A 25,806-nucleotide genomic window follows, 5' to 3' on the forward strand; every position below is an offset into this window, starting at 1 on the left:
CAGGCACAACTGTAGTGCAGAGATACACATCAAATTGGTTCAAGGCCAAAATCAACGCTAAACATTCTTTCTCAATGGTGGAATAATTTCTCTGGTGTTTGTCAAACTTTTTCGAGAAATAACAAATTGGATGGTCAATTTTTTCAGCACCTTCTTGCATCAAAACAGCACCAACACCTACATCACTGGCGTCAACAAACAGTTTAAACTGTTTATTAAAATCTGGAGCAGTCAGAACTGGTGAGTTTGATAATATGGCTTTCAATTTCTCAAAGGCAGACTTACATTCGTCTGACCAGACAAATTTGACATTTTTCTTTAACAAAGCAGTAAGTGGAGCTGCTATAACAGAGAAATTTTGACAAAAATTTTCTGTAGTATCCAGCCATACCAAGAAATCTCATCAGCTCTCTCTTGCCTCCAGGAGTTGGAAAATCTATAATTGATTCTACTTTGGCCTGAACAGGTTTAACCTGCCCCTGTCCTACAACATGGCCTAAAAATTCAACAGTTGCATGACAAAATTCACATTTCAATAAGTTTACAGTCAATTTCATGGTAGTGAGTCTTTCGAAGAATTCACGAATCCCGCGTAGATGGTCTTCCCACGTGTCGTGGTAGTTGATGACGTCATCGATGTATCCATCACAGCCTTCCAGGTCTGATATCACGCTGTTAAGAAGACGTTGAAATGTTGCCGGGGCATTCTTCATACCAAACGGCATAACTTTATACTGGTACAAACCTTGTGAGGTTACAAATGCCGACACTTCTTTAGCTCTTTCTGTTAATGGCACCTGCCAATACCCTTTCAACAGGTCAAACTTGCTTACGTACTTGGCTTTGCCAACTTTGTCAATACACGAGTCAATCCTTGGAATTGGATAAGAGTCTGTTTTACTGACAGAGTTTACTTTTCTGAAGTCAGTACAGAACCGGTATGTCTTGTCTGGCTTTGGTACCAGAACACATGGAGAGCTCCATTCACTTTTGCTTGGTTCAATAATATCATTGTCCAACATGTATTGAATTTCTTTCTTTAAGTGTTCTTCTTTCAAAGGATTGACACGGTAAGGATGTTGCTTGACAGGTGGCGCATCACCTACATCCACGTCATGATAGATAGCATCTGTTTTGCCTGGTGTATCCGGAAACAAATGTTTAAACTCAAGTATCAAATCTTTCAGTTCATTGCGTTCCTTTTCTGATAGATGACATAGTTTCTTGTCCAAGTTCGCGAGCACATCTGAGTTCCGTAACTTAACACCACAGTCTAAACCTACATCTTGTACACCACCATCTAAGTCTAATTTACAAATATCAGCTGTACTTTCACTTTGTGATGGTACAGAGGCCAAAGTAGCAATAGGTTGAGAGGTCTTGCTCTCTTCTCTATCTACATATTTCTTAAGCATATTAACATGACATAATTGAGTTTTCTTGCGCCTCCCTGGAGTTTGTACAATGTAGTTAACATCATCGACCTTTTTCTCAACAACATAAGGTCCAAAATATCTAGCTTGCAAAGGCTGACCCGGTATGGGTAATAGAGCCAAAATTTTGTCACCTGGATCAAAACTCCTTGCACGGGCATCTTTATCATACCATGTTTTCATTTTGGTTTGAGTAAGGGCCAAATTTTCTTTTGCCAGTTCACATGCCCTTGTCAACCTTTGCTTAAAGTTAGACACATACTCTAAGAGATTCACTTTAGAATCTTCGTCCAAAATTTTGTCTTTCAAAATTTTCAAAGGACCACGTACAGTATGTCCAAACACAAGTTCAAATGGACTGAAACCAAGAGATTCTTGTACAGATTCTCTAACGCCAAACAACAACATGTGTATGCCTTCGTCCCAATCTCTTTTGTTTTCAAAACAATAAGATCTCATCATATTCTTCAATGTCTGATGAAAACGTTCTAAAGCACCCTGAGACTCTGGATGATAAGCACTAGACTTATACTGCTTGATCTGGAGCTGGTACATGACTTGTTGAAAAATACCAGACATGAAATTTGAACCTTGGTCCGATTGGACAGCTTTTGGAAGACCAACCAATGTAAAGAATTTAACCAAAGCCTTGACTATGTTAGGGGCTTTAATATTCCTGAGTGGAATGGCTTCAGGAAAGCGTGTGGAAGCACACATAATAGTTAAAAGATACTCATTCCCAGACTTAGTTTTGGGTAGAGGACCTACACAGTCTATAATGACTCTACTAAATGGTTCCTCAAATGCTGGAATGGGGTGCAAAGGTGCAACAGGGATTTTCTGATTAGGTTTCCCTACCACCTGACAAGTATGACAAGACCTACAAAAATCAGCCACATCCCGTTTCAACTTGGGCCAAAAGAAGTGATCTAAGATCCTGTTATAAGTCTTGGTCACACCTAGATGCCCTGCCATAGGTACGTCATGAGACAAACTTAGAATATCTTGCCTATACCTCGGTGGGACAACTATTTGATTGACAACCTTCCAGTCTTCCTCGGGGGAGACACATCAGGGGGGCGCCACTTGCGCATCAACACACCTGACTGACGGAAGTAACAAACCGGGACTTTCTCAGCCTCTTCCTCACTCAAAGCCCGATTACACAATAAGGAGATTTCAGGATCTTTCTCCTGTTCTACTATAAGCTCCTCTCTAGACAAAGATGATTTACTCATCATGTCAGACAAAGAAGTACCCTTGTTAGGAACAACTCTATTACTATCAAAGTCTACAGGATTGCTCAAAAGATCACACTTGCTCCCGACATCCTCTATATCATGAGCCAAGAAAGTGTCACCTAACCCTGGACTATAATGATCCTCAACTACTGCAACATCAGAAACCTTCTTACTCATTGAACGAGTTACAGCACAAGAAGGGAAAATACCAGGAAATTCCTGTTGAATAGACTCAGCATCATCTGTTTTATCAAGGATACTGGACACTAAGGGATCTACCCTAACTTTCTCTCCAGCCAAGTCATTGCCTAAAATGAGCGACACGCCCTCTATGGGAAGTTCCGGTCTAACACCAATGGTGACAGGCCCAGTAACCAAGTCTGACTTTAAATAAACACAATGGAGAGGCACATTAACAAAACCTAACTCTACACCTTGAAGCAAAACACTACTACCAGATGAGGTCTCCTCAGACAAAGGCACTACGCCATCTAATATCAAAGAATGAGAAGCCCCAGTATCTCGCAAAATCTTCACAGGTTTCAAGTTGGTAATATCACTAGTAAGTGAAAAAAAAACCTTCAGAAATGAAGGGAGAGTACTTCTCCAAGACACTATCAGACTCTGAGCTCTTAATCTCAACAGACACTTTAGAATCTTCCACAATATCACTAAGTTTCTGACTAGGCTTTGACATAGCTAACACAGAAGGAACTGACTGTTTACGCCTTTGCTCCTTACGCTGGAGAGAATAACATTCAGACATAGTATGCCCTACTTTCTTGCAGTAATTACAAACAGGACCAGAAGGAGACCCCACACCTGCCCTATGATCTGTTTTAGAATCAGACTTAGTCTTATCACCTAATTTAGGTTTGTCGTTAGAAGGGCCACTAAAGGTTGGGTTCCTAGGCTGACCAAATTTACTAGTACCTGTGGTACTGTTTTTGTCTTGAGAACTGTTTTTTAACAAATGAGCCTTTGTGGGTGAGAGCGTAATCATCAGCCATTGTAGCTGCTTCACTAAGTGTTTCAACTTTTCTCTCATCTAAATGAGTTTTTATGTTTGTGTGGACACAACGTTTAAACTCCTCTATCAACAATAATTGCCTCAATTTACCGAAATCGTCATCAATTTCTTTAGAATCACACCACCTATTAAATAATTGTTCCTTTTCTCTGGCAAATTCTACATGAGTTTGTTCATCTCTCTTTCTTGAGTTTCGAAATTTCTGGCGGTAAGCCTCAGGAACTAACTCATAAGCTTTCAAAATAGCTTTCTTGACTACTTGGTAATTTGAAATATCATCAACAGATAAAGAAGAATAAATGTCTCTAGCTTTACCAATCAAGACACTCTGAAGAAGCATTGTAAGCTTATCTTCAGGCCATTTCATACTATCAGCTATTTTCTCAAAATGTAGAAAATACTTGTCAACTTCTTTCTCTTGAAAAGGAGGAACTAACCTAATATTTCTACTGACATCAAAACCTCTGTTTCCTTGTAAACCCCTAAAAGTTGGATTACTTGAACCGTCTTGAGAAGCTAGCTCTAATTCTTTAATTCTAAGTTCTGTTTCAGCTTGAATTTTCTGCTTCTCTAGTTCTAACATCTGATCTCTCTCGATCTCTTTTTCTTTTAATTTTCTTTCCATTTCTTTTTCTCTTAACTCTCTTTCTTTGTCTATTTCTTTTTCTCTTAACTCCTTTTCTATTTCTCTTTCTCTCATTTCTTTCTCTATTTGTTTCATTTTCATTTCATTCTCTATTTGTTTCATTTTCATTTCATGTTCAAGTTCCATTTGTCTAATTTGGATTTCTGAAGTGACTGTTTCCTCTATACTATCTAATGCACTAGAGTCAAATTTGCCATTGTCAACAAAATATCTTATAATTACATTCCTAATTTCAGCTTTCCTCAAATTAGTTTTGATAGTAAGGCCTAAATGTTTACCCAATAATAGTAAATCCTTCTTACTAACTTGCAAAAGAACTTCCAGGGATGGCGCTTTAACAAACTGTTCTACCTGCATAGTAGTCATATTTATCTAGCTGTTGGTTTCAAATGTAAACTCAAAGTTTGTACACAAATTTTGAAAATTTCTTAATTAATTTTTCAAAGTTAGATTTCACAAATTGAATATCGATCCCGGACACGAGCCCCCAATTTCTGTTACATGAACGAATAACAGAAAGGAGAAACCAGCAGCTAAATTCAAAACACAATTTAATTATATATACAATATTATACAGAGATGGTTTACAATATCTAGAGTAATTGGTGGTGGTACAAGAGTAATACGATGATTTAAAGTGTTACTTATCTGTATGCGAATGTCCTGGTATAATCCTTGATCCTTCTAGGTTTCAAATTAACAATAATCACAAATCCACAAGGAAATTGAATGTCCACCGATGATTTGTAAAGTTCCAGGCAATATGAATAAATCCACACAAAGTGTTGTAATAATCCACAGATAAAGTCACAATAGCTCTCCCAATAGAATCTTATATGGCGCTGTACAATTCTTGATATGTCTTATTACAGGTCTCATTACAGTTCTGATTAGCCTTGGACAGCTGGAGTATATATAGCTAAACCCTAATTCAAGAATATTGGAGAACCTTCTACTTCTAGAAATATCTAACTAAAAACAGTAAACAAGTAAACACACATAACTTTCTGGAAATAGATCATTCTAGATCTCTACTTAAAATCAACATGTTTACAAACATATTTGTTTATACATGATTATATTCTAGAAAGTTCTATAACCTAAATCAATGATATGACCTTCATAGGATGTATTGATAAAAAAAGCTATAGGAGTTATCTCCCTTATCTCATAACTACATGTATTTAGTGTCATACATAACAATGTTGGTTTTGATTTTCCTGTTTTTTTTCTTTTTTTGTGTGTGTTTGTTTTATTTCATGCCACTATGTTAAAGCTAGAATATGTCGTATTTATAAAGCTTGTATAAGTTATGTTATTGGTATTCAACTGTGCTTCATATTTTGAATTTATTTTATAAATATTATCTTAAGTTTAAACACTACAAAATATCTTGAAAACATATGTATGTGCAATGCTGAGTATATCATATTCCGTCTCATTATATTACAGAGATAGTTGTGTTGGTTGTGATTGTGACACCATGTGATTGCGAGCGTAGATAACGACATGAATTTCGCTCTCAAAATAAATGGTCAGAATGAATACCTAGCTACCCGCAAGAGAAGTAAATCGGTACTATGCAAAGACCGAAGAGCTGCTTCGTTCAAACATATCGTGTGAAACATAGACCCATTCAATGATTTTAACAACTGTAAAATTCATGGAATGGAAAAACAATTGAATAAAAAAGTTATCAAATCGTCCAATAGTGCTCATAACTCATATTAACGTCGCTCTTTCTGTGGAATATTGCACACTCCCAACAAACGTGCATGCAGACGATTTCAAGGCAACGTTATTTTACATTTCATTAAACTTTTCTCAATTCACTATCATACAGTTATACCAAACATAATGTCGAAAACATTTCGAGACAAATTCTTACCGAACATGAAATACAAGAAATTAAATTGTGTCTCATGCATGAATAAGTTGTTTGAAAGATGTATCTTTTATTGCGTGCGTCAATCACAACGGCTACATCTGAATAAATATGAACATATTAGGACTAGGTTACAGTTATTCCCTTACAATGCAGATTATGATTATCATTGGAGAAATGGGATTCTTTATTACAAACTTTGAAATGTATAATGTGTAATCAGAACAATAACTTAAACTGGACTGGTCAAAATGTACACACTGTATAAAGTTAAAAGTATTAAGTATTATCATAACGATAGAATTTGAGATTTCGCTCACAGTTCTGTCTTAAAATATACAAAACACAAGGTAAGACGCGCTGTGATTATCTCTTAAGGATCTGCTCTAGTGAGGTTTCAGTCTCATTGAAGCCTCGTTTCAACATTAATCAAACAGTTTTTGTCTCAATTTGTAGCAAGATGTCATAAAGAAAATTTGTCAAAAATTAATCTTCTATTGCGAGTAGATTTTTTATTCACAAAAATTAAAACATGACCAATTTGACTGCCATTTTAAAAAGGTACATTTCTTACGCTTTGCATGGAAATGAAATTTCACCTATTTTCATTTGAATATTTTGTTGCGATATTTAGCTAAATTTAGCTAAAAATTATTTTTGAAGTTAATAAGATAAAAATGAAGCAAGCCTTCAGTGTGGAATTATTACCATTTTTTTACATTGAGTGAAGATGCTGAAAAATAACAAATTTTGTCATGGGACAAGCACACTGACCCTCTATGTTTATGACGATTTTAGAAACAGCAACTGTGTTTCCTTTAAAATGCAAAAATTTAGAAAAAGTAAGTCATCAGAATTTTTTCTGTTAAGTGTTGAATCGGTCAAAAAATGTGAAAAACAAGGTATTTTCTTTTTCAGAATTCATGGGGTAGGGGTAACATATACAGCTGTTCTGAGCAAAAATATTGGGTTGACTGTATGATATTATTATTTCCTTAAAGGAACAACTGATTTTGTCAATACTCATACGTATTAGACAACCAATTTTGTAAAATATTGCTGTAATTTGTCGTGTTTGTGGTCAAAACAGTGAAATTCCATTGAAATCACAATTTACGTCAAATAACTATCTTTGAATTATAATAGTCAAAATCAAGCAGATAGCATAACAAACTCTTTTCTAAATTAAAAGGAAAGTTGAAGGATTTTTCTAACAGATGGTTCATTTTGGTTTTGAATAGTTACACAGAAGATCAAATCATAAACGTTATATGTGCCAGAACTAGGTGAACATTTTAATATGTTATTTTTATCCCTACAAAACAATACGTATCCCTTGGGTACATTGTTAATGAGTTGAATACTCCTTACAAATATTATATCGGTTCATTGTAGATATTTCAGTGACAGTTCGGTGATAACCACAATAGTTCTCAAAGGGGATTAGACAACCGGTACTTTAGTTTGTACGTCGACTTTATCAGACACAACAGTTGGAGTTGGCTGACTTGTGTTTCTACTTGACATCCCACCCTCCCAACCATGTAATATAATTTGTCTTATAAAGAAAATGTGTTGCTTGACAATGGTAAAGCTCATTTACATATAATGTAATGTATCATCAAACGTATGCTTAACGTTTTAGGAAGAGAGATAACTCGAACGGAAACACAATACAGTTCGAGTTCGAATCGCAGTGGCGATTTTCTTTCTTTCTTTCTTTTTAATTATAAATAGGAAATCAATGATTTTTTCAAGTATTTACAATTGTTTGCTAGTAATAAAAATATTTTTTAATGAATTTTGATTATTTTCTCATTGTGTTTATCGATTTATTAATGAATTATGACAATAGCTGGGTGGGTTTTTGCAGAAACTGTTTTTAAATCTACTTAAAAAATCAACACTTTAAGGTAGCAATCTCAAGTGAAAAAAAAAGGAAATTTGAATTATTTTTTTTCAAAGCAGCCTGTAATTTTGGTTTCTTACAGTGACACTAAAGATCGCATCTTCAACGTTATATTTTTTTATTTAATTTTATATATTTAACGAGGATTACAACTTTATACTTCAACGTTATGTGCCGTAATTAGATGAGAATGTTGATATGTTATTTTCTTCTACAGTAATTTATTGAAATTGAAATATGCTAAGAAAACCATTCACAATCACAGACAAAAATGCATCATGTCTGATAAACATTATTTACAACACATATTTCTATTTGTTTTCTTTCCTTGTTTCATGATAGATATTAACGCAATTTACCTCGTGCTGCATTGGGTTTATCATCTAAGCCAAGTAAGAGGTTAATCCTTATATTTACAATATTTTCATTCAACAATAAAATCAACGAAAACTTCAGATACAATCATTTACCTGTGTTATTCGCCGTCAAAATTATACTTCCGTCATGTTGATCCATGCACAACAGCAATTTAAAAAGTGCGCCGTTGACTGACAACTTAATCCCGCCCTTTTTCCATAACATCACAAAAATAGTTATCATATTTCAGTTATTTTATTCATGTCAAATAGAAATAATTCATTAAATAAATGTATTTTATTGTATGTAACTGATTGTCTCGTACATGTGTTATTTGTAAAGATTGGTAAGTGATTTTGTAGAATGTCAAAGGTAGTCCGCAAATGTTTACATGTATTTATACCCACCGAATCTGGTCGCGTTTTGCACTAAAGTTATTGGGAAATAAATAGATTTCCACCAACATAGTTTATCGATACAGAAACAGTGGTAATTGTAAGTATTATCATTTGAATTACAGGAATTATGCATTTTTTTCTGAAAACTTTTCGCAACAAATACATATATATACTTATGTACACATCCAACGCCTACGTCTTTGGCATACGTTCTCGCATTCCCCCATGGTCGGATGAGTAGTCTCCCTTACCTCGCCCAATTTTACTACATTGCGTACATTAATCAGACTATAAATCATCATGTATCTAAATGGTTACAAAATTAAAGATATTAACAACAACAAAAAAATAAAAAAAATAATGAAAACATTTCTCTGTATCTTTGATCCTTCTTATGTAGAAAACAACACTCTTTTTTCAATGACAATAGCTGGTGTTAATTCATGGATATTTCAGCAATGTTTAATAATTAACTGTCCAGGTAATTGCATGACTCTGTGCCAACGGGATGTTAAGATCAACGATCTCGATTACCTGAAAAAAGAAATAGATTAAGGAAGATAAAAACACGGTTGTCAGCTCTGTTCAGAGTCGTGTTAATGTGTTAGGATCATTAACTACTATAGTAACTTTACACATAATTATTGTCGCGCGTTATCTCCCCTCTCAATTTAGGGGTTAGATCAATCCTAAAAGCTTGTCCAAACCGATTATTGTCTTATCCGATCCCGGTCTATTCCGGTATGATTTTTATGTCATTATCCATCGAAATTGATAGTAAGAAAAATTGTCTTTGGAAGTCTGGCTTTACCGGGTATATTCTGAATTTGCATATTACAGAGTTATCTGCACTTGCGGGTAGGTACTGATTGTGACGTCATGTGTTTAAGAGCATACCGTCATATGTTTCAGAGAAATCAATACCTACCCGCAAGGGAGCTAACTCTGTAATATGTAAAGACAGAATATGCTGGTCCCGGTAACAACCGGTTTAGACATGTTACACTGTTTATTATAAAGGTTATCGCTAAAATATACACGTGTACTGTATTAAAGTTATACCGATGTTTATAGTCCCTGTTCTTACCGTATTTCCAGAACAACGGCTTATAGGATTAAAATTGATAATTCAGACTTATCGAAGTGTTAGGATTGAACTTTAAAATTTGCACGAATCACCTTAAAACTTGATTTTGTGAAAATTGAAATGTTCAGAACCCTTCACAGGTGAATTACTTTTTACAGAAATACAGTGATGATAATAGCACATTCATACATAAATATGAAATCGTATTCATGTTTTTTATAAATGATCGTTAGGGATTTGGAATTCTTAATGATTCTCTTCGCTGGTACACTTGGGAATGAATTCCGAGGATATGATACTTTTTTGTATTTTCTAGTTTTCACTGGTGATTTTTAGAGTGAGTATTAAAAATACGCACAGATAACTTCTAATTCTCCGATAAGTATTACCCATCAAATACTTTCAAAAATGCTCACAAAACTGTACTTACGGGCAACCTAAACCTGACTTGACCCGCCGGAAGTTTTGTTCCGTCGATATAAAAATCTCCGGGGATGGAAAATAAACCATACAGTTCTATTGTACCAATCCGCAGGGTTCGAGCCGCTGGGTATCCATTATGTACCACATTCATATTAAGACGTTCTCCCTATAGAAAAGACAAATATATATATTTCATTTATATATCCATTATTTTATATGTATTTAATTACGCACACAAGTATGCAAACAAGCAATTCTTTATACCCCGATGAAATTCAAATGCTCAGACATCAATAGTTATATAATAATTAATGTTTAAGACCTCTTAATTAGATCAATATTGTTTATTTTATTACAAAGGGTAGTAATTTAATGTTTGTTAGATGTACATAACTTAGATGAAGAAACTACAACAAGGCCATGGGTTTCGTTATAGAGAATTATATTTAAATAGCGATTTTATTTCTGGATGTGTATACAGTAATACAGAAAATAAGAAATATAAATATTGGATACCTTACTAGCGTTGAAATGTACCATAAGGTACTCTCCTTTATTGAATGTATCTGTAAAATAATGATATCTGTATTAGCAATAATAGAATTATGAATGTATTTCATTGGTTAAACAACCTTGATGTTGATAGCTTTAAATATTTTTGTTATATTCCAGAGTTCCATAATCGTGAAACTGCGATAGTTAGCACTTCATATAGAATTTTAGAACATTTAAAATTCTAACAATTTTGTTTTTAGTTAAGACGATATTTTATAGTACATTTGGTGGGTGATTGTTCATTCACTGGCTTACAGTTCTAGTTCTGTTTCCTTCCCTAATTGAAGTGATTGTCTGGTATATATACTGGGGGTGGGGGTGTTAGTCAACCATTGGCTTACAGTCCAGCTTCTAGTTCTGTTTACCTCCCATTTGTCAGTATAACATACGAAACAATACATAACGTGACTATTACTGTAATGCGTTTTTAATTAGCGGGGTCCATATGCCGCAGTTTTAGAAACGGAACCGGTTCGCGGGAACCTAATATAGCGTACACTAATTCATCTGATGAAGTATTTACAAAACAATAAAGTTGTAATGGTGGAAATATCATAATCACTATCTTTGCAATCCAATTTGAGTAACACCGCGAATAGAATATACATTTAACAAAGCCTTGACAATGGTATATCGCGTTAATGTTCTTTTGCTTGTATAGCAAATATAACAGCGAATATAGCAAAAATAAACCACCCGCTACATTTAGTTTAATTAACTGATATGATACTTTAAACCTTTACATACAGATCTCTGCTATCTGATTTGTATATCGCTTCTACCTTCTGATTCCCCGTCGTCCCAGAACAGTTGTCCGTCAGCTCTCAGGGCATTGTCAAAATACACAGCTAACACAAAGTCATTACGGCGGCTGAAAATGGCAGGGATAAATATTTATGAAAGTATTTTTTATGATTGACATCATATTGACTCTGAGTTCATATCTTTTTATTTCTTTTTAGATATCATTTAATAGCAATTCTCTATAACAAATAGACATTTGCACTATATACGTTCTCATCCAAACAGTCACAAATAAGTTTTGTAAATGGAAAGCATAGCCCTTTAAAAATAAGACAATAACATAATTTTTTATTGGTGCTTTGTCGGGATGAGATTTCCGATTGATGATGATACTGTATTGAAATAACTATAATATAATTTTTATTGTCTTAATTAAAAGTTTGAAATTGAGTTGTAACAGAAAAAAACATACCTGTAAAACGTTGAGTTGGCCGGTTCCTGCATAGGGATCACGTGACCTCCTCTCATATGGAGATTGATGGTATTGAGAGGGGCATCAAGTGTATTAATCGCTCCAGGACTACCTATCTCTTCTCCCTGGTAAACCAGATACAATGTAGATGTAATACTGATTCTCGCTGATAAGTCAAATAGATGTAAAACTGATTCTCGCTGATAAGTCAGAAAGACGTAAAACTGATTCTCCCTGATAAGTCAGATAGATGTTAAACTGAATTTCGCAATTCATAAGTCAGATAAGATAGATTTATTACTGATTCTCGCTGATAAGTCAGATAGATGTAAAACTGATTCTCCCTGATAAGTCAGATAGATGTAAAACTGATTCTCGCTGATAAGTCAGATAGATGTAAAACTGATTCTCCCTGATAAGTCAGATAGATGTAATATTGATTCTCCCTGATAAGTCAGATAGATGTAATACTGATTCTCCCTGATACGTCAGATAGATGTAAACCTGATTCTCCCTGATAAGTCAGATAGATGTAAAACTGATTCTCCCTGATAAGTCAGATAGATGTAAAACTGATTCTCCCTGATAAGTCAGATAGATGTAATACTGATTCTCCCTGATAAGTCAGATAGATGTAAAACTGATTCTCCCTGATAAGTCAGATAGATGTAAAACTGATTCTTCCTGATAAGTCAGATAGATGTTAAACTGATTCTCGCTGATAAGTCAGATAAATGTAAAACTAATTTTCGCTGATACGTCAGATAGAGGTAAAACTGATTATCCCTGATAAGTCAGATAAATGTAAAACTAATTTTCGCTGATACGTCAGATAGATGTAAAACTGATTCTCCCTGATAAGTCAGATAGATGTAATACTGATTCTCCCCGATAAGTCAGATAGATGTAAAACTGATTCTCCCGTAGAGTCAGATAGATGTAATATTGATTCTCCCTGATAAGTCAGATAGATGTAAAACTGATTCTCCCTGATAAGTCAGATAGATGTAATACTGATTCTCGCTGATAAGTCAGATATATGTAATACTGATTCTTCCTGATAAGTCGGATAGATGTAAAACTGATTCTACCTGATAAGTCAGATAGATGTAAAACTGATTCTCTCTGATAAGGCATATAGATGTAATACTGATTCTCGCTGATAGGTTACATAGATGTAATACTGAGTGGTGCTGCGCTTATTCTAGTACAACGCTTTCATATAGTTCTACCCCTTTAAAGTTCCAACAATCATAATGAATGTAACCGTACTTTCTTTTAACTTTATACTACATTGAGGAAAGTGTAGAAGGAAGACATTCATAACTTGATGAAATAGAATATAGGGAGGTCGTTCATAGGTACTAGTAATGAGTGGTTTGTCGACAATTTACTTACGTTCTGATAAGAGAACCATCGTCCCTCAGGAAAATAACCATCTACAGTGGTTTTACTCTGCAAATATAAGCATAATGTATATACATTCAACATTATCTATCTCGTGATTATTTAACAATGATAAAAAGCATAGCATATTAAATGTTGTTAATAAGCAAATAAGAATTTAGCATTTAGTGTGACAAAATAAACATAATTCATGTACATGGAGTAATTCATAGTCTATAAGTTAACCTATACCTCCTCCATCACGGGGGTCACCATAAAGGCAGGTCCTATCAAAAACTGGCGGTCAATGGTCCAAGTATTCCTGTCTTCTGGAAACCTGCAAAATTAGGAAAGGCAACTACATTAAAATTAAATGGTGGTTTGCTTATACAGTTGAACTTGAATAACACACATAACCCATAATAACACATTTTGCCCTTCCAAAAAGAAACATTCAATAACATTTTTATGTGATCCTTTGAACATTTTTTTTTTACTTACCAGATCAGTTTTGGCCCTGCTGGTAGGGCGTTAGAATTGTACCTGCTGCCCCTATTGCATGACCGTAAAAGGCGACTAAATTTAGGATCTTATCTTTTCTCTTCTTCCTAATAACTTTATCTTTCCTAATGCCTCCCTTGGCACCGCCTCACTTTTTGGCCTAGAGTTGAGCGTTCGCCCATGTGAGGAAGGCTATTGGTTCTTTCCCCTGGCGGCCGAGACACACCAAAGTCTATAAAAGTGGTAGTTTCTGCTCCTGCTTAGCGCTCAGCAAACAGGGAGTGGGACGACTGGTTCGCCCGTTGTCAGTATAATGTGACCGGGTGGGGTGTGTTGCTTGGTATCTTCGGCGGCATACTTCAGTGATATAGCACTATAAAAAGGGCAACAGTTCCACTATACAAGAAGACACAACATGAATATACCCAGTCTCCCAAAACATGCACCACGCACATGGGAGGCCGTCCTTACATGACCATAGCTGTTAATAGGACGTTAATTAATCAAACAAACAAACAAACAAAAAACCAGATCAGTTCAATAAAGTTGCATAACAGAAAGCTAAAACTCTTTCGGAATTAAGGATTTTTCCGATAATTAATCTCCTGGACACACGCATAAATATTTCTATTTGTTTTACAGTAACATAATGCGTACTCGAACATTAGAGGTCGTGCCACCATCTTGCCATACTGATTTGCCTCGTGGAACTGTGTGTAGTAATACGGTAGTAACTTGTAACGTATCAACAGAAAGTGACGTGCAATCTGGGCAAAAGCTTCATCAAACGAGGCGGGATCCTGGTCCTGTGATAGGAGGAAAACCAGAAAATTCGTGACCTTCTAATTCAGAACTTTTTGTATAAAATTATTTGTTTATTTATTTTATAATTATAATTGATAAAATCGTCAAATCGCTATTGATCTAATGGAAAGTGCCAAAATTCAGTAAATGTTTTAGACAACTATGAGAAAATATCTTATGATTTCTTCGACTCTGATGATGAACATTATAAGATACTCACACGGAAGAATCTGCCATTATCATCTGCCCGAGCGTTATGGTTTCGGGAAAATGGATAGAACGCTCCTACTTGCATCCAACGAAGACACAACTCGTAATTTGTTTCAAAGTAGAATCCACAAATATCAGCACCGATCTATTTGTTGACAAGTGGTAGATATATATAATGATAAAAAGTTGTTAGATAACAAAATTGAAGTGAGAATAATCAAGGAAAATGATATAATACAAAGTATGTTTTGCACAATGAAAAGCGTAACAAAAATGGTAAATGCTTAATGAGAGACTAAATATTAACACTTAGATATGTTCAGATATTCAAGTATAAAAAATCTAGTGTACATTAATATGCAAAAACAATTCGTTTATAAAATAATGCAATGTTTTGTATTTAAGAGGTATGTTATACCATTACCTACCATTGAGAATCCAAACATGCTGAACTCCAGCATCCCTATAACAGGACAAAATACAAGTTTAAGGAAATGTAATGAACATTGTGATAGTGTTTTATAGAAATAAAATGAACTAGTTAGATAGTTAACCAGTGGTTCATCCTGATATTGCTTTCATTACAGATATCGCCAAAGCGTACAGCAAAATAAATTCATGCCTCAACATGCATGTACTCTTTTGAAATGTTAAATGCAACATGAATTCATTTCATATAAACGTCGAAACATTTTCGAATAATAGATTTTGTTCCAAATTAAAATTAGTAGTTTAATTAACCCATATAATAATTTTAATCTTTATATAAATGTAACTGGTGTTTGACGACTTTTATTCCATTCTATTTTATCACATTATTAATCTTTATAAAGGTATGTTGCTTTTCACTTTCAATTACCGTTATCCAAAAAATTAAAACAAAGCAAACATAAATCAACATTCGCAATTTGGATTCATGAAGTAGAAAAAAAGACAGCGGAATCACGCTTAAATCGAAAAAAATACATGCAGTCGAGAAATGGTACAATTACGTCATTTCCATACCTACGATAGACCAGGGGAGTTGTCTCCATTGGCTCTGATTATCCCCCAGCCAGTGCGCCGCGTAGTGAGAGGTCCCCGGGTAGGAGGACCGAGTCACGATAAAGGGGCGTTTACCGGGTAACACGTCTCTCAGGGCACTGTAAATTATATATACATATAAAAATAACGATATTAATGAATATTAATGGTCTAGTGACAGGAACACACTGCCTGGTGCCAAGATATTAATTAAACTAAGCCAGAAAGACAATTAAAACATAATGCCTTGAAATAGGAGTTATCAATAAATAGTGTGTTATATAATCAAAAGTCTTGTAGATATGGATATAATTATTAGAAATCCTAGCATATAATTTTTATTGTCAGATTTAACATTTGATTAAAATGAAGGATACATAGCATAAGCACTAAAGGGCGATGTTTGTTTTATTTACCATCCATATTGTATTTATATCTAAAATAATTGCAATCTAAAACTTTTATTGTTAAATGTATGCAAACGTTTTTTTATCAATTTGAATAAATTATTCAATGACAATCATCTGGGATCCTTTTTTTACCGTTCAAAATTGATTGTCATTAATAATGTGTTCAAATTGATAAAATATCAAGTTTGGCCGTTTTCCTCTTACTTACGCATGCGTAGACATAGCGTGTGAGTGCCCATATAGACTATGGACTTGGTAGTGATCTCCCCAGTATTGTTTGGCGTCCATACACACTGTCTTCCTGTATAGGTCTCCAGTATCTCCTTGTAAAATATCTGTATGACAACGAAGAACATCAAAATAAAATAACTCTTTCGTGTGAATATAACCGGAATCACTGCCTTACACCGTTTTCTAAGCAAAACATAAAATATGTGTATTTATTAATTGATGACATACAGAAATACTAAGATGTCAATGTACATTTTTCTTTAATGCAACATTAGAATCATAGTGTCTATCAGTGGAGAGTGGATCAAAGGAGGATACAAATGTTAACACCTGTTGAGATTGGTATATACATTATATGATAAAAATCATTTTAAAATTAACAGTCTTAGCTTGAGGCTCCAAGTGCCTCAAATCTGTAATTTGTATTGTTCACAACTGGTCTTGCAGGTTTCATAATCCGTTATGTTTATTTCAGAAGGCAATAATCAGCATTTACAAGCTACTAGGAGGTCAAAATAAATACGAAAGATTCCAAATAGATATTGAACAGTGTTTTGATTGCGTTACAGGTGGTATGAACACAATGGGATACAGACATATATACAGATATATATGGGGCTAATGTAAATATATTCATTTGTATCATATCCGTTTTTCTTATGTAATAACTACCCGTAGTGCATTATATAACTTATCATTAATTAAAAACTTACTTGGCATAAATGGAGGGTTGTTCCACTTATTTTGTGCGCATTGCATACTTTCTGGTAGATTTGGATCATCAAAACTGAAGCTTGCTGGTTCATTCATATCCTAGAAAAGACACCGTGATAATAAAACTAAAGTTCGTATAAACACAAATCCACTGAAGTGTTGTAGCAATTGTAATTAAGCTCTTTAAAAGAAACAGTGTAGAAAATTTTAGGCCATAATATTTTGGAAAATCAATTTAATCTATTAAACTAAATTTTATTTAATGATGAAGGCTAGCGTTGAAACCCTACATAAAATCACAATGATACTCACAATCCAAAGACCGTCTACCGATACGCTTTCGTTGTTCCGGAAATATCGAATCCATTTGGCATACCAAGATGCTGTATTCGGATTTGTGAAGTCTGGGAATACTGTTCTACCAGGCCAGACCTGAAATTACCAAATATGGATGTTAAGTTGTCATTAGCTGTCGTTATTTGAATAACATATACATATTTTATAATTAATTGCCGTTGACAATAGAACAAATAGCAGGTTCGTTGAAACAACATAGTTACCTAGTTGGTCCGCCTCTGTATGTCAGGGGATAAAAATGCACATGTATTATAACAATGTAAACCACAATATGGACAATATGGTCATGAAGACAGGACATGTTCTATTAAAAAATGGAGAAAACCCGCTCCGTACATGAAAATGGCGTGATATGTTAAACACATATCCCGTTGCTTGTTTTCTGCGTAGTAAGGCCAGCATAGTCTCTGAAAATACCTCTGAAATGCAAGTCTTACAGAAATTGATGACGTCACGAGGTTACATTGGTTTGTAGCCAACTAATACAGACTCAGTCGACATAAGTGTATAGGAATCAGATGAACATTTTTGCACACGTAGAGAAAACACTTTACACTACCTCTCCCTCGAAGTCCTGTTGTCCGTCCGATTTCTTGACGTATATACCAGCTGCCTTCCCGTCCTCGTACATGTTATAGGCTTTGCTATTATTAGCGGCCTCAGCGACGATCTGTTCGTCATTCCCTATACCAGGATCCTATATAACACATTGGTAATCTGACATGATAATAAATTACAAACGAATTATTCCTTTACATTTTTCTTTCGTTAATACGTAGAATGACAATAGCATCAAAAATTATTATTTGGAACTTTTGTATAATATGGCTTTAGGAGGAATACAGCATAAATCCGTTCTGAGGTTTCAGTTTACCATAGTGGTAAACACTATATTTTTGAAAATATGACATATTCATGTCAACTCTTCATCGTCTTTATTTCATCTGATTAAGATTAACATAATTATCTTATATTGTTTCTTTAGATGATAAAGCTAATTCAGTGCTAACCACGATGACGATATATTTCTTCCCTATCGAGTGGAGATAATCCACAAAACTCGGCAGCTCTTTGAAGGTCGCCTTGTCTACTGTGAAGACAAATTTCTTGTACATATAGTCGATATCTCCCCACTGTACGTCCTGTAGGGAAAACCAAAGCAAACAAGGATGTCATTTTCCTATGGGTTCTGTTTGTTAAAAAGATACATACAAATAATATACAATAACTAAACATTGATTCCGCCTTCGGCCCTCGCTGAAGGTTTTTGCGGTAAATTTTAGTTAATATTTTTGTTCTTTACCTTCCATATTTTTTTTATTAACTCTATGTCATGTGGCTACGTTTTTTACCTATTTCTTGATAAAGGTACAGATTTGTTTGGCAATCTATTTTGTCTTTATGGTTAGGAATATTTCACTGCCCGTCACTGATATATAATAGTCACTTTCCTGTAGAATGCCTGCTAGGAAGTCCCTAATGACTACGCTCTCCACCTATATCATTATATCAGTATTTATTGGAAATATGAAACCAGGTGTTTCCGAAGAATACGCCCAAGCTACATTTATGTCTCAATTTCAAATAAAATCACACATGAGTAGTTACTTACTTGGGGAATGCCTGCTAATAGATTCCTACTGACCACGTTCTCCACCTCGGTAAGATTCTTGTAGCCCCACCTACACAAGTGGAACCCTAGTGACCAATAAGGGGGCATTATTGGTCTCCCCACAGCCTGAAATACCGGAGTTACATTACTGAAACATGGTACTTTTATTGACATTGACATCAATATTGGTTCCACGACAATTTAGACTGAAATGTTAAAATGATTCCACTGAACTCAGTGAACATTAGATAATCAAAAGTGAACCACGCCACTAAGAATAGGTTGAACTTGAGCTGTACGCTTACCATTTAAATGCTTGAATTGAACAAAACCGCTCAAGACTATATCTTCATAATAACCATTGCCCATTTACGATGACGTCCAATACTCCCTTTACCTCTGTATACTGCTGAACGGCTTGTTGGGGTGACGGGCCCATGAACACGTAGAAATCCAGACTCCCGCCGAGTGTTTTGTAGGTTACGGCAGGGAACGGTTCAGGCTGGAGTACCACATCTAAAGCACAGGAACAGTGATGTATACAGACAATAGATTACAAATTTAAAAAGCAAAACCTAACACATGAATTGATTCTTCTAGCAGTTTATGTGACTAAACATCTTACCTCCTTTTTGACTTCGGTTTGTAATTCATGTGTTGCTTTCTGAAAGATTTGGTTTTCAATGGACGCAACCATATGTGATACCTATTTTTGAGTTCCAATTTTCACGCTAACAAGCTTCACTTGTGTTGCGATTTGAGTCAAATAACATTAAATTGGTAAATAACAGTTACCTACCCATCCCGTGACTATTCCTCAGGAACACCATGGAGGCCTTGCTGTCGTCCTCCAGGTTCATGTAAACAGGGTAGGCGCCGTACATGTTTATTCCTTCGTCCTAGAAAAAAACCCCATCATGATATCACTGATGACTTAAACAATCCATCTATTGCCAATACGGCATCAATCAATGTAACAGAAAATGGTTACTGTGTTGATGAGAATGAGCACAGTCGCTGATACATGGACAATGCAACACAATGTTGTTATGTAAATATATGTTAAGTCTTTTTAAGCATCATTCCCAATTGTTGGGTTTATGGAGTCGTAAACAGAAACGGAAGGACAAACAAAAATGACCGTCCGTTTTTTGTCTGTGACTAAATACACGCAAAATATATTGAGAATAATACAGTTGGTTTAATTTGATTAACTCAGTGAGGTACTAAATTTACTTTTCGTGTTTTTACTTATTTCTACAATAAAACAAATCCAGTTGTGGCGCATTCAAAGCGAATAATTTAGTTTTGCCAACCTAAAACTACTAACTAATAGAAATTGATGTAACAAATAAAATGAAATATTCAATTATAAATATTGGTGGTAAAAACGACACAAGAAAGAATATGTAATTAAGAACGCGTAGAGAATTAACATTTCTACGTCCCAAAACATGTTTTTCAATCCACTGCAGTAAATGCTAAAATGAGTTTTGCATACGTAGTTTAAGCGTCCAACTGGTACGATATATCTTTACTAAGGTGCTCTACTATAGACTTACGACAGGAGCTACATCTCTAGTAAATATCGGCCACGTCCTCCAGTTCATATCATGTTTAAATCGTCTGTGTTGATGTTCACCGAATCCGTACACATTGGCGGAAGGAAGGCGGGTAGAAATCTGTACAAACTGATCTGTGAAGATCAGACCCGGAACGGAAGTATCAAATCTGAAATTTAAAAAAAAACCACACAAATACTGACTGCAATATATTTTTTGATAGCAAGAAGTCAATTAAATCCTTGCTGCCTTTACCGTTGTGAATTTGAATATATTGCATCTTACCAGTATGGGAAATACGTACACTACAGCACCAGTCGACTTTCGGGTCACAACTACTCCGAAGACCGGTGACGTCACAAATTTTACGTCATATTGTTTGCTGTTACTTCCGGTCGGCATGTTTATATGGACAGCTTCATCTGGTATTTCCCAGGAATCGTTGGCGGCGAACTGTGGAGAGACAGAGCATGCATATAACACAATAAACGTCAAGGTACCTTCACATTTTGATAATAGGTTGGAAACGCGGTTTGAATATATATACACAACCCGAAACTTAACACTGCTTCAGACGACATAGTCCATTGTTATCTAATATACTTTCAATTAGACTTGGTCAATTTAATTTTACGTTACAATCAGTTGGTCATCAACAGGGACGATTTGACTTATGCGTTTTATAAAAATGATTAATATTTTAGGTTTGATGGCATATTAGTTAAGTCAAGTGTTAGATTATAGCTTTTTTACGGTTGATGCTTGCTAATTTCCAACAATTTCAAATTAACAGATTAGCGTATGGTCGTCGTCACCTAGTTATCCGGATTTAGATTGCGGTAGGTTTTTTTTAAAATGTATATTGTTGTCTGCAGCAACGACGAAATGTAGTTGGCAAAATGAAAAAACCGCAAGTCGTTAATAAAACTAATATTACTTACACTGACAACTTTCCATGATGATGATATGTCTAAAACTTAATCTAAATACATAAACAATGCGCTTCTTTACACTACTTAATGTGAAATGTACATCGACAATTATTCATAATAAATGTATTAAATTGTTTTTGTTTTTTAAAGTTAAACCACCTCAGATTTTTCATTGTGTTCAATTTCGTATTTTAATGAACTTTTGACAAAATCCCGGCATATGAGAAAGAATGGTCAGAGATCTCCTGGCCAATCACGTGATTTTGGTCAGGTTCTCCAGTTTTATCAAAACTTATCAACCTTTGTTCCGATTTTGTTTCTTGTCAAGTTGCTTTCACGAGTATAAAATTGTATCGTAAGAGCCTTTACATATTTTGATAGATGTGGTAAGAAATCAATGTTGTTTTTTATTTTGGATTATTGTCTGTAACAACGAATAAATGTAGCTGTCAGTATAATGAAATCGGACTCCTGTAGTAAATTGTATACACGAGTATGGAAGCAACCTTGTTACATGGCAACACAAACATATACAAACACAACGGTTATAAGCTTGAAGATACTTATATTTGGAACACCGCAATATATTTGTCAAACTTCGTTTTCAGCGTTTCACACAATGTTTATACCTTATCTACAGAAAAAACGCGGTTACTGCGTAAAAGCAAATGCTGTGTATCAGCATCGCAATTCAAGTTCATAGGAACATTTGTGTCTTTTGTGAGACTCTTGGATTTGTGTTTTTAATTGGGGAATAAATGTCACTTCATTGTATTTATATGCTGTATGTGATCTTTTCTGGTCGATATCTATGATAATATAAACAAACTCCACTTTTACCTTTACACATGTTTGTTTTAATTTCAACTAAAAGTTGTTTTCGTCTTATATGGGTCTTAAGACTTATCCCTAGGCGGAACAGACAATATCATGCTCGTCAAAAAATTTCTAAAGAACAATTAAGCATTGTTGTTATTAGATCTTACTTAAAAGTGTATTTGAAAATTAGAGCAGAATATTTTTTTCAAGTATTAATAAGCAATCAACTATGGGTGTTACCGAGAATGTTGGTGAATTCAATTCCGTATTCACCTTCGGCGAAACATAAACTCAGTGGTGGAGGGATTCCCAACGATTGAGAGAATTATTTGACATGTAAGCGTTATCTGAAAGTTACAGTATAGTTGTTATATTTTTAATCAAACGCCAGCAATAGCGTTCAGTAAGTCGAAATATATCTTCTTCGTCATCCTGGCTAACGCTGTTACACGACTCCCGTTTTTTTGAAAGTCGAACATGACAGACAGACAGACAGACATTGTTTTTAATGCGTTAAATGTGTTATGACAACAATTGGATACAGATGTATAAACAATGAAATCAATCCATACATATGATTATACTTACATGTATTCTCAGCATGTTATCCCCTGACATGTACACATTCACTTTGATTTGTTGACGGACCTCCATCCCATACATGTGAGTTATTCTTCCCGCCCTTTGAAGAGTAGCAGATCGCTGACTGGCTGACTGTGTATCGTTACTTACTAACATGTATCCAGTATTACGACCAAACACACAAGACGGCACGCGCGGTTGGCCAGATTCTAACCACGCACAACTGAAAAAATGAAACAATGAAATCAGCTCCCTTTCTTAAGCTAACTTTATGATGTTAAAATTTTATTGCTAGTTCATTATGATCACAATATTTAATGTTAATTTGGCGAATAAACAGATCAAGTCAACATCAAATTGCTGTCCAAACAAGTCATAAAGTGACAATATAAATGTTAAAATAGACATATTATACGTAGGGATTTATAAGACTTTATCATCGATGGAAATAATCACAGAAATAATTATATGACGTGGGTTATCTGTTAAATACATATTTTCAAAGTCTTTCTTCCACCAGTTAACTAGTAATTAACTTACCCATTACTTTCGCATTCCGAGCGGCCGTACTTCCTCTCGGGGTAGCACGCCACGACAGCTTCTGTCCGCGGATCTGACACCGGCAACGCCGTCGATGATGGTCTCATTACATTTTTAGTAGGTTCATTTGACGTCACATCTATTACGTCATTATCAATGTCGTTTGTTTGTTTCACATACGTTACAATTGAGACAACCAATCCGGCGATTGCTATGACACCAACAATAAACACTGCGCATGACAGACATCGACTGGAACCATGTGACTTCTGCTTACTCTCTGCCGGCATTTTGTTGTTGAAGCGTTAACTAGAGACAATAAAGAGAAGAATAGGCCGATACAATATCACACAAGTCACACAAACATATATTAGAATAATATAATACAATTATGAAAGCAGTTTCATAAAAAGTAATGTTCTTCTCATTCGAAAGTCCAGTCCTAAATTTTTAGCATACGGTAATTTAACATAGGAATTTAGACATAATTTCTGTATTTCTTCCATTGTTTTCAGGAAGATCAATACAAAATGTGAAACGTCTTATAAGCTTTCTGAATGAATATTATTATCATTTGAGTGATAACCTATATGGACAGTATGAAATCAAAACAAAATCATGATGTTTTCGATGATCGAAACATTTTCCCCCACATAAGGAATGCATTAAAATAATCTGTAGTTTCTTTTTTTTCAAACCAAATATTTACTTTTCTATACATATGTTTATCATAGACAATACTTAGATTATATTTTATATCTACTGATAACAAATAGAAAATTCGGATTAGAAATTTCAAATCTTCTTTAATTCTAAGATGATTTTATTTTGTATTTTCATATTCTATACTCAGATGCAATTGCAGAATTAAAAACACACTTACCTTAGTACAAACGTCATGCTACCACTCTTGGTCGACCCAAACTGCCGTTATAATGCGTTTGTCACATGACGCTTTCACGGGATTCCTGTGACTCCAATGTCTTAGAAATGTCTGAGAGATACCCTGGTCACAGAGGTAGTATAAACCAGTCAGTATATTTACCCTTGGTAAACGGGGACAGTACGTACCGTCATACTATCCCCTAGATAGATTTCCCTCAGATCTGCTCCACATAGATCTACCTTATGTAATATGTGATAAAGCCGGTATTAGGGATGTAACATCAATTCAACTCTTGATGGAATGAGCATATACATTATGATTTATGGCTGTAACTCCCGCCATGAGATTAGCTTATTTGCGTATCACCATGGTGCACTTTTACATTGTAGCTAGTTACAAAATATTACATAGCCTGCCACCAAACATCCAAGAAATAATTTATGACTGCGATTTAAATATGTTTACTTTCCTGGACAAACAAAAACCACACAGGTTATACAAAACATAGAACTGCAAATATTATACAGTTAGATGTCTAATAATACATGTAAAATATGCTGGGAACCAACACAGTACCGACTCCTCACCCTGACTTGGGCAGACCAGTGGATGAAGTCATCATTCTACTAGCGTAACATACATAGATGCATAGCCAATACTGAACACGTCGCTATTTTATGTTGCTCGCTTTTAAAAAACACTGATTGAAAGTAAATTAAATTAAAACTTGATGCAAGGCAGCATATGTTAGAGACATTGTATAAAATAACTCACACCACTAATGGTTATATACAGCTGCCACAAACACACAGGTGTACGTGTTACTGTGCACGGTAAATCGCTAGCTTTTTTTATTAGAAGATAATTTATATCCAATGTTTAATAAATCCTTTAGGATGACAAGCAAAAAATAATACAACTAAAGCGGAATATCTTGAGAACGTTAAATTCTCGTTTTATTGATCAAAATGCAACTGATAGTAGAGAAAGTTGTATTGGGAAATCAATGTATCATCGTGTTGTTCTTCATGCGTATAGGAACATTTATTTACGCCAC

General features: G+C 34.8%; 1 protein-coding gene across 1 annotated transcript; it reads right to left on the reverse strand.

The window, feature by feature from the left end:
* Positions 1–4,884: 4,884 nt before the first annotated feature.
* LOC138308261 (sucrase-isomaltase, intestinal-like) lies at positions 4,885–25,162 on the reverse strand. Its single transcript, XM_069249257.1, has 24 exons — positions 24,747–25,162; positions 23,864–24,172; positions 23,330–23,546; positions 21,295–21,443; positions 20,991–21,159; positions 20,228–20,327; positions 19,826–19,944; positions 19,429–19,554; positions 18,827–18,958; positions 18,376–18,513; positions 17,772–17,891; positions 17,459–17,558; positions 16,723–16,849; positions 16,087–16,223; positions 15,510–15,544; positions 15,092–15,226; positions 14,725–14,873; positions 13,819–13,903; positions 13,579–13,635; positions 12,181–12,305; positions 11,747–11,835; positions 10,926–10,975; positions 10,417–10,575; positions 4,885–9,433 (listed from the first exon to the last, which is right to left on the reverse strand). Exons 2-24 carry the CDS (start codon positions 24,151–24,153, stop codon positions 9,362–9,364), a joined length of 2,880 nt encoding a protein of 959 aa, XP_069105358.1. The 5' UTR covers positions 24,154–24,172; positions 24,747–25,162; the 3' UTR covers positions 4,885–9,361.
* Positions 25,163–25,806: the final 644 nt, after the last annotated feature.

Source organism: Argopecten irradians, chromosome 14 (genome assembly GCF_041381155.1).
Source record: "Argopecten irradians isolate NY chromosome 14, Ai_NY, whole genome shotgun sequence".
NCBI classification, from domain to species: Eukaryota; Metazoa; Mollusca; class Bivalvia; order Pectinida; family Pectinidae; genus Argopecten; species Argopecten irradians.

Excerpts from the sequence above, each read along its gene's own strand:
- LOC138308261 (XM_069249257.1), bottom strand. The coding sequence starts at position 24,153 with ATGCCGGCAGAGAGTAAGCAGAAGTCACATGGTTCCAGTCGATGTCTG. Across the intron at positions 17,892-18,375 it reads AACAGGACTTCGAGGGAGAG|GTCTGGCCTGGTAGAACAGT; the intron begins GTAGTGTAAAGT and ends TGGTAATTTCAG. Across the intron at positions 16,850-17,458 it reads CAACCCTCCATTTATGCCAA|ATATTTTACAAGGAGATACT; the intron begins GTAAGTTTTTAA and ends GTTGTCATACAG.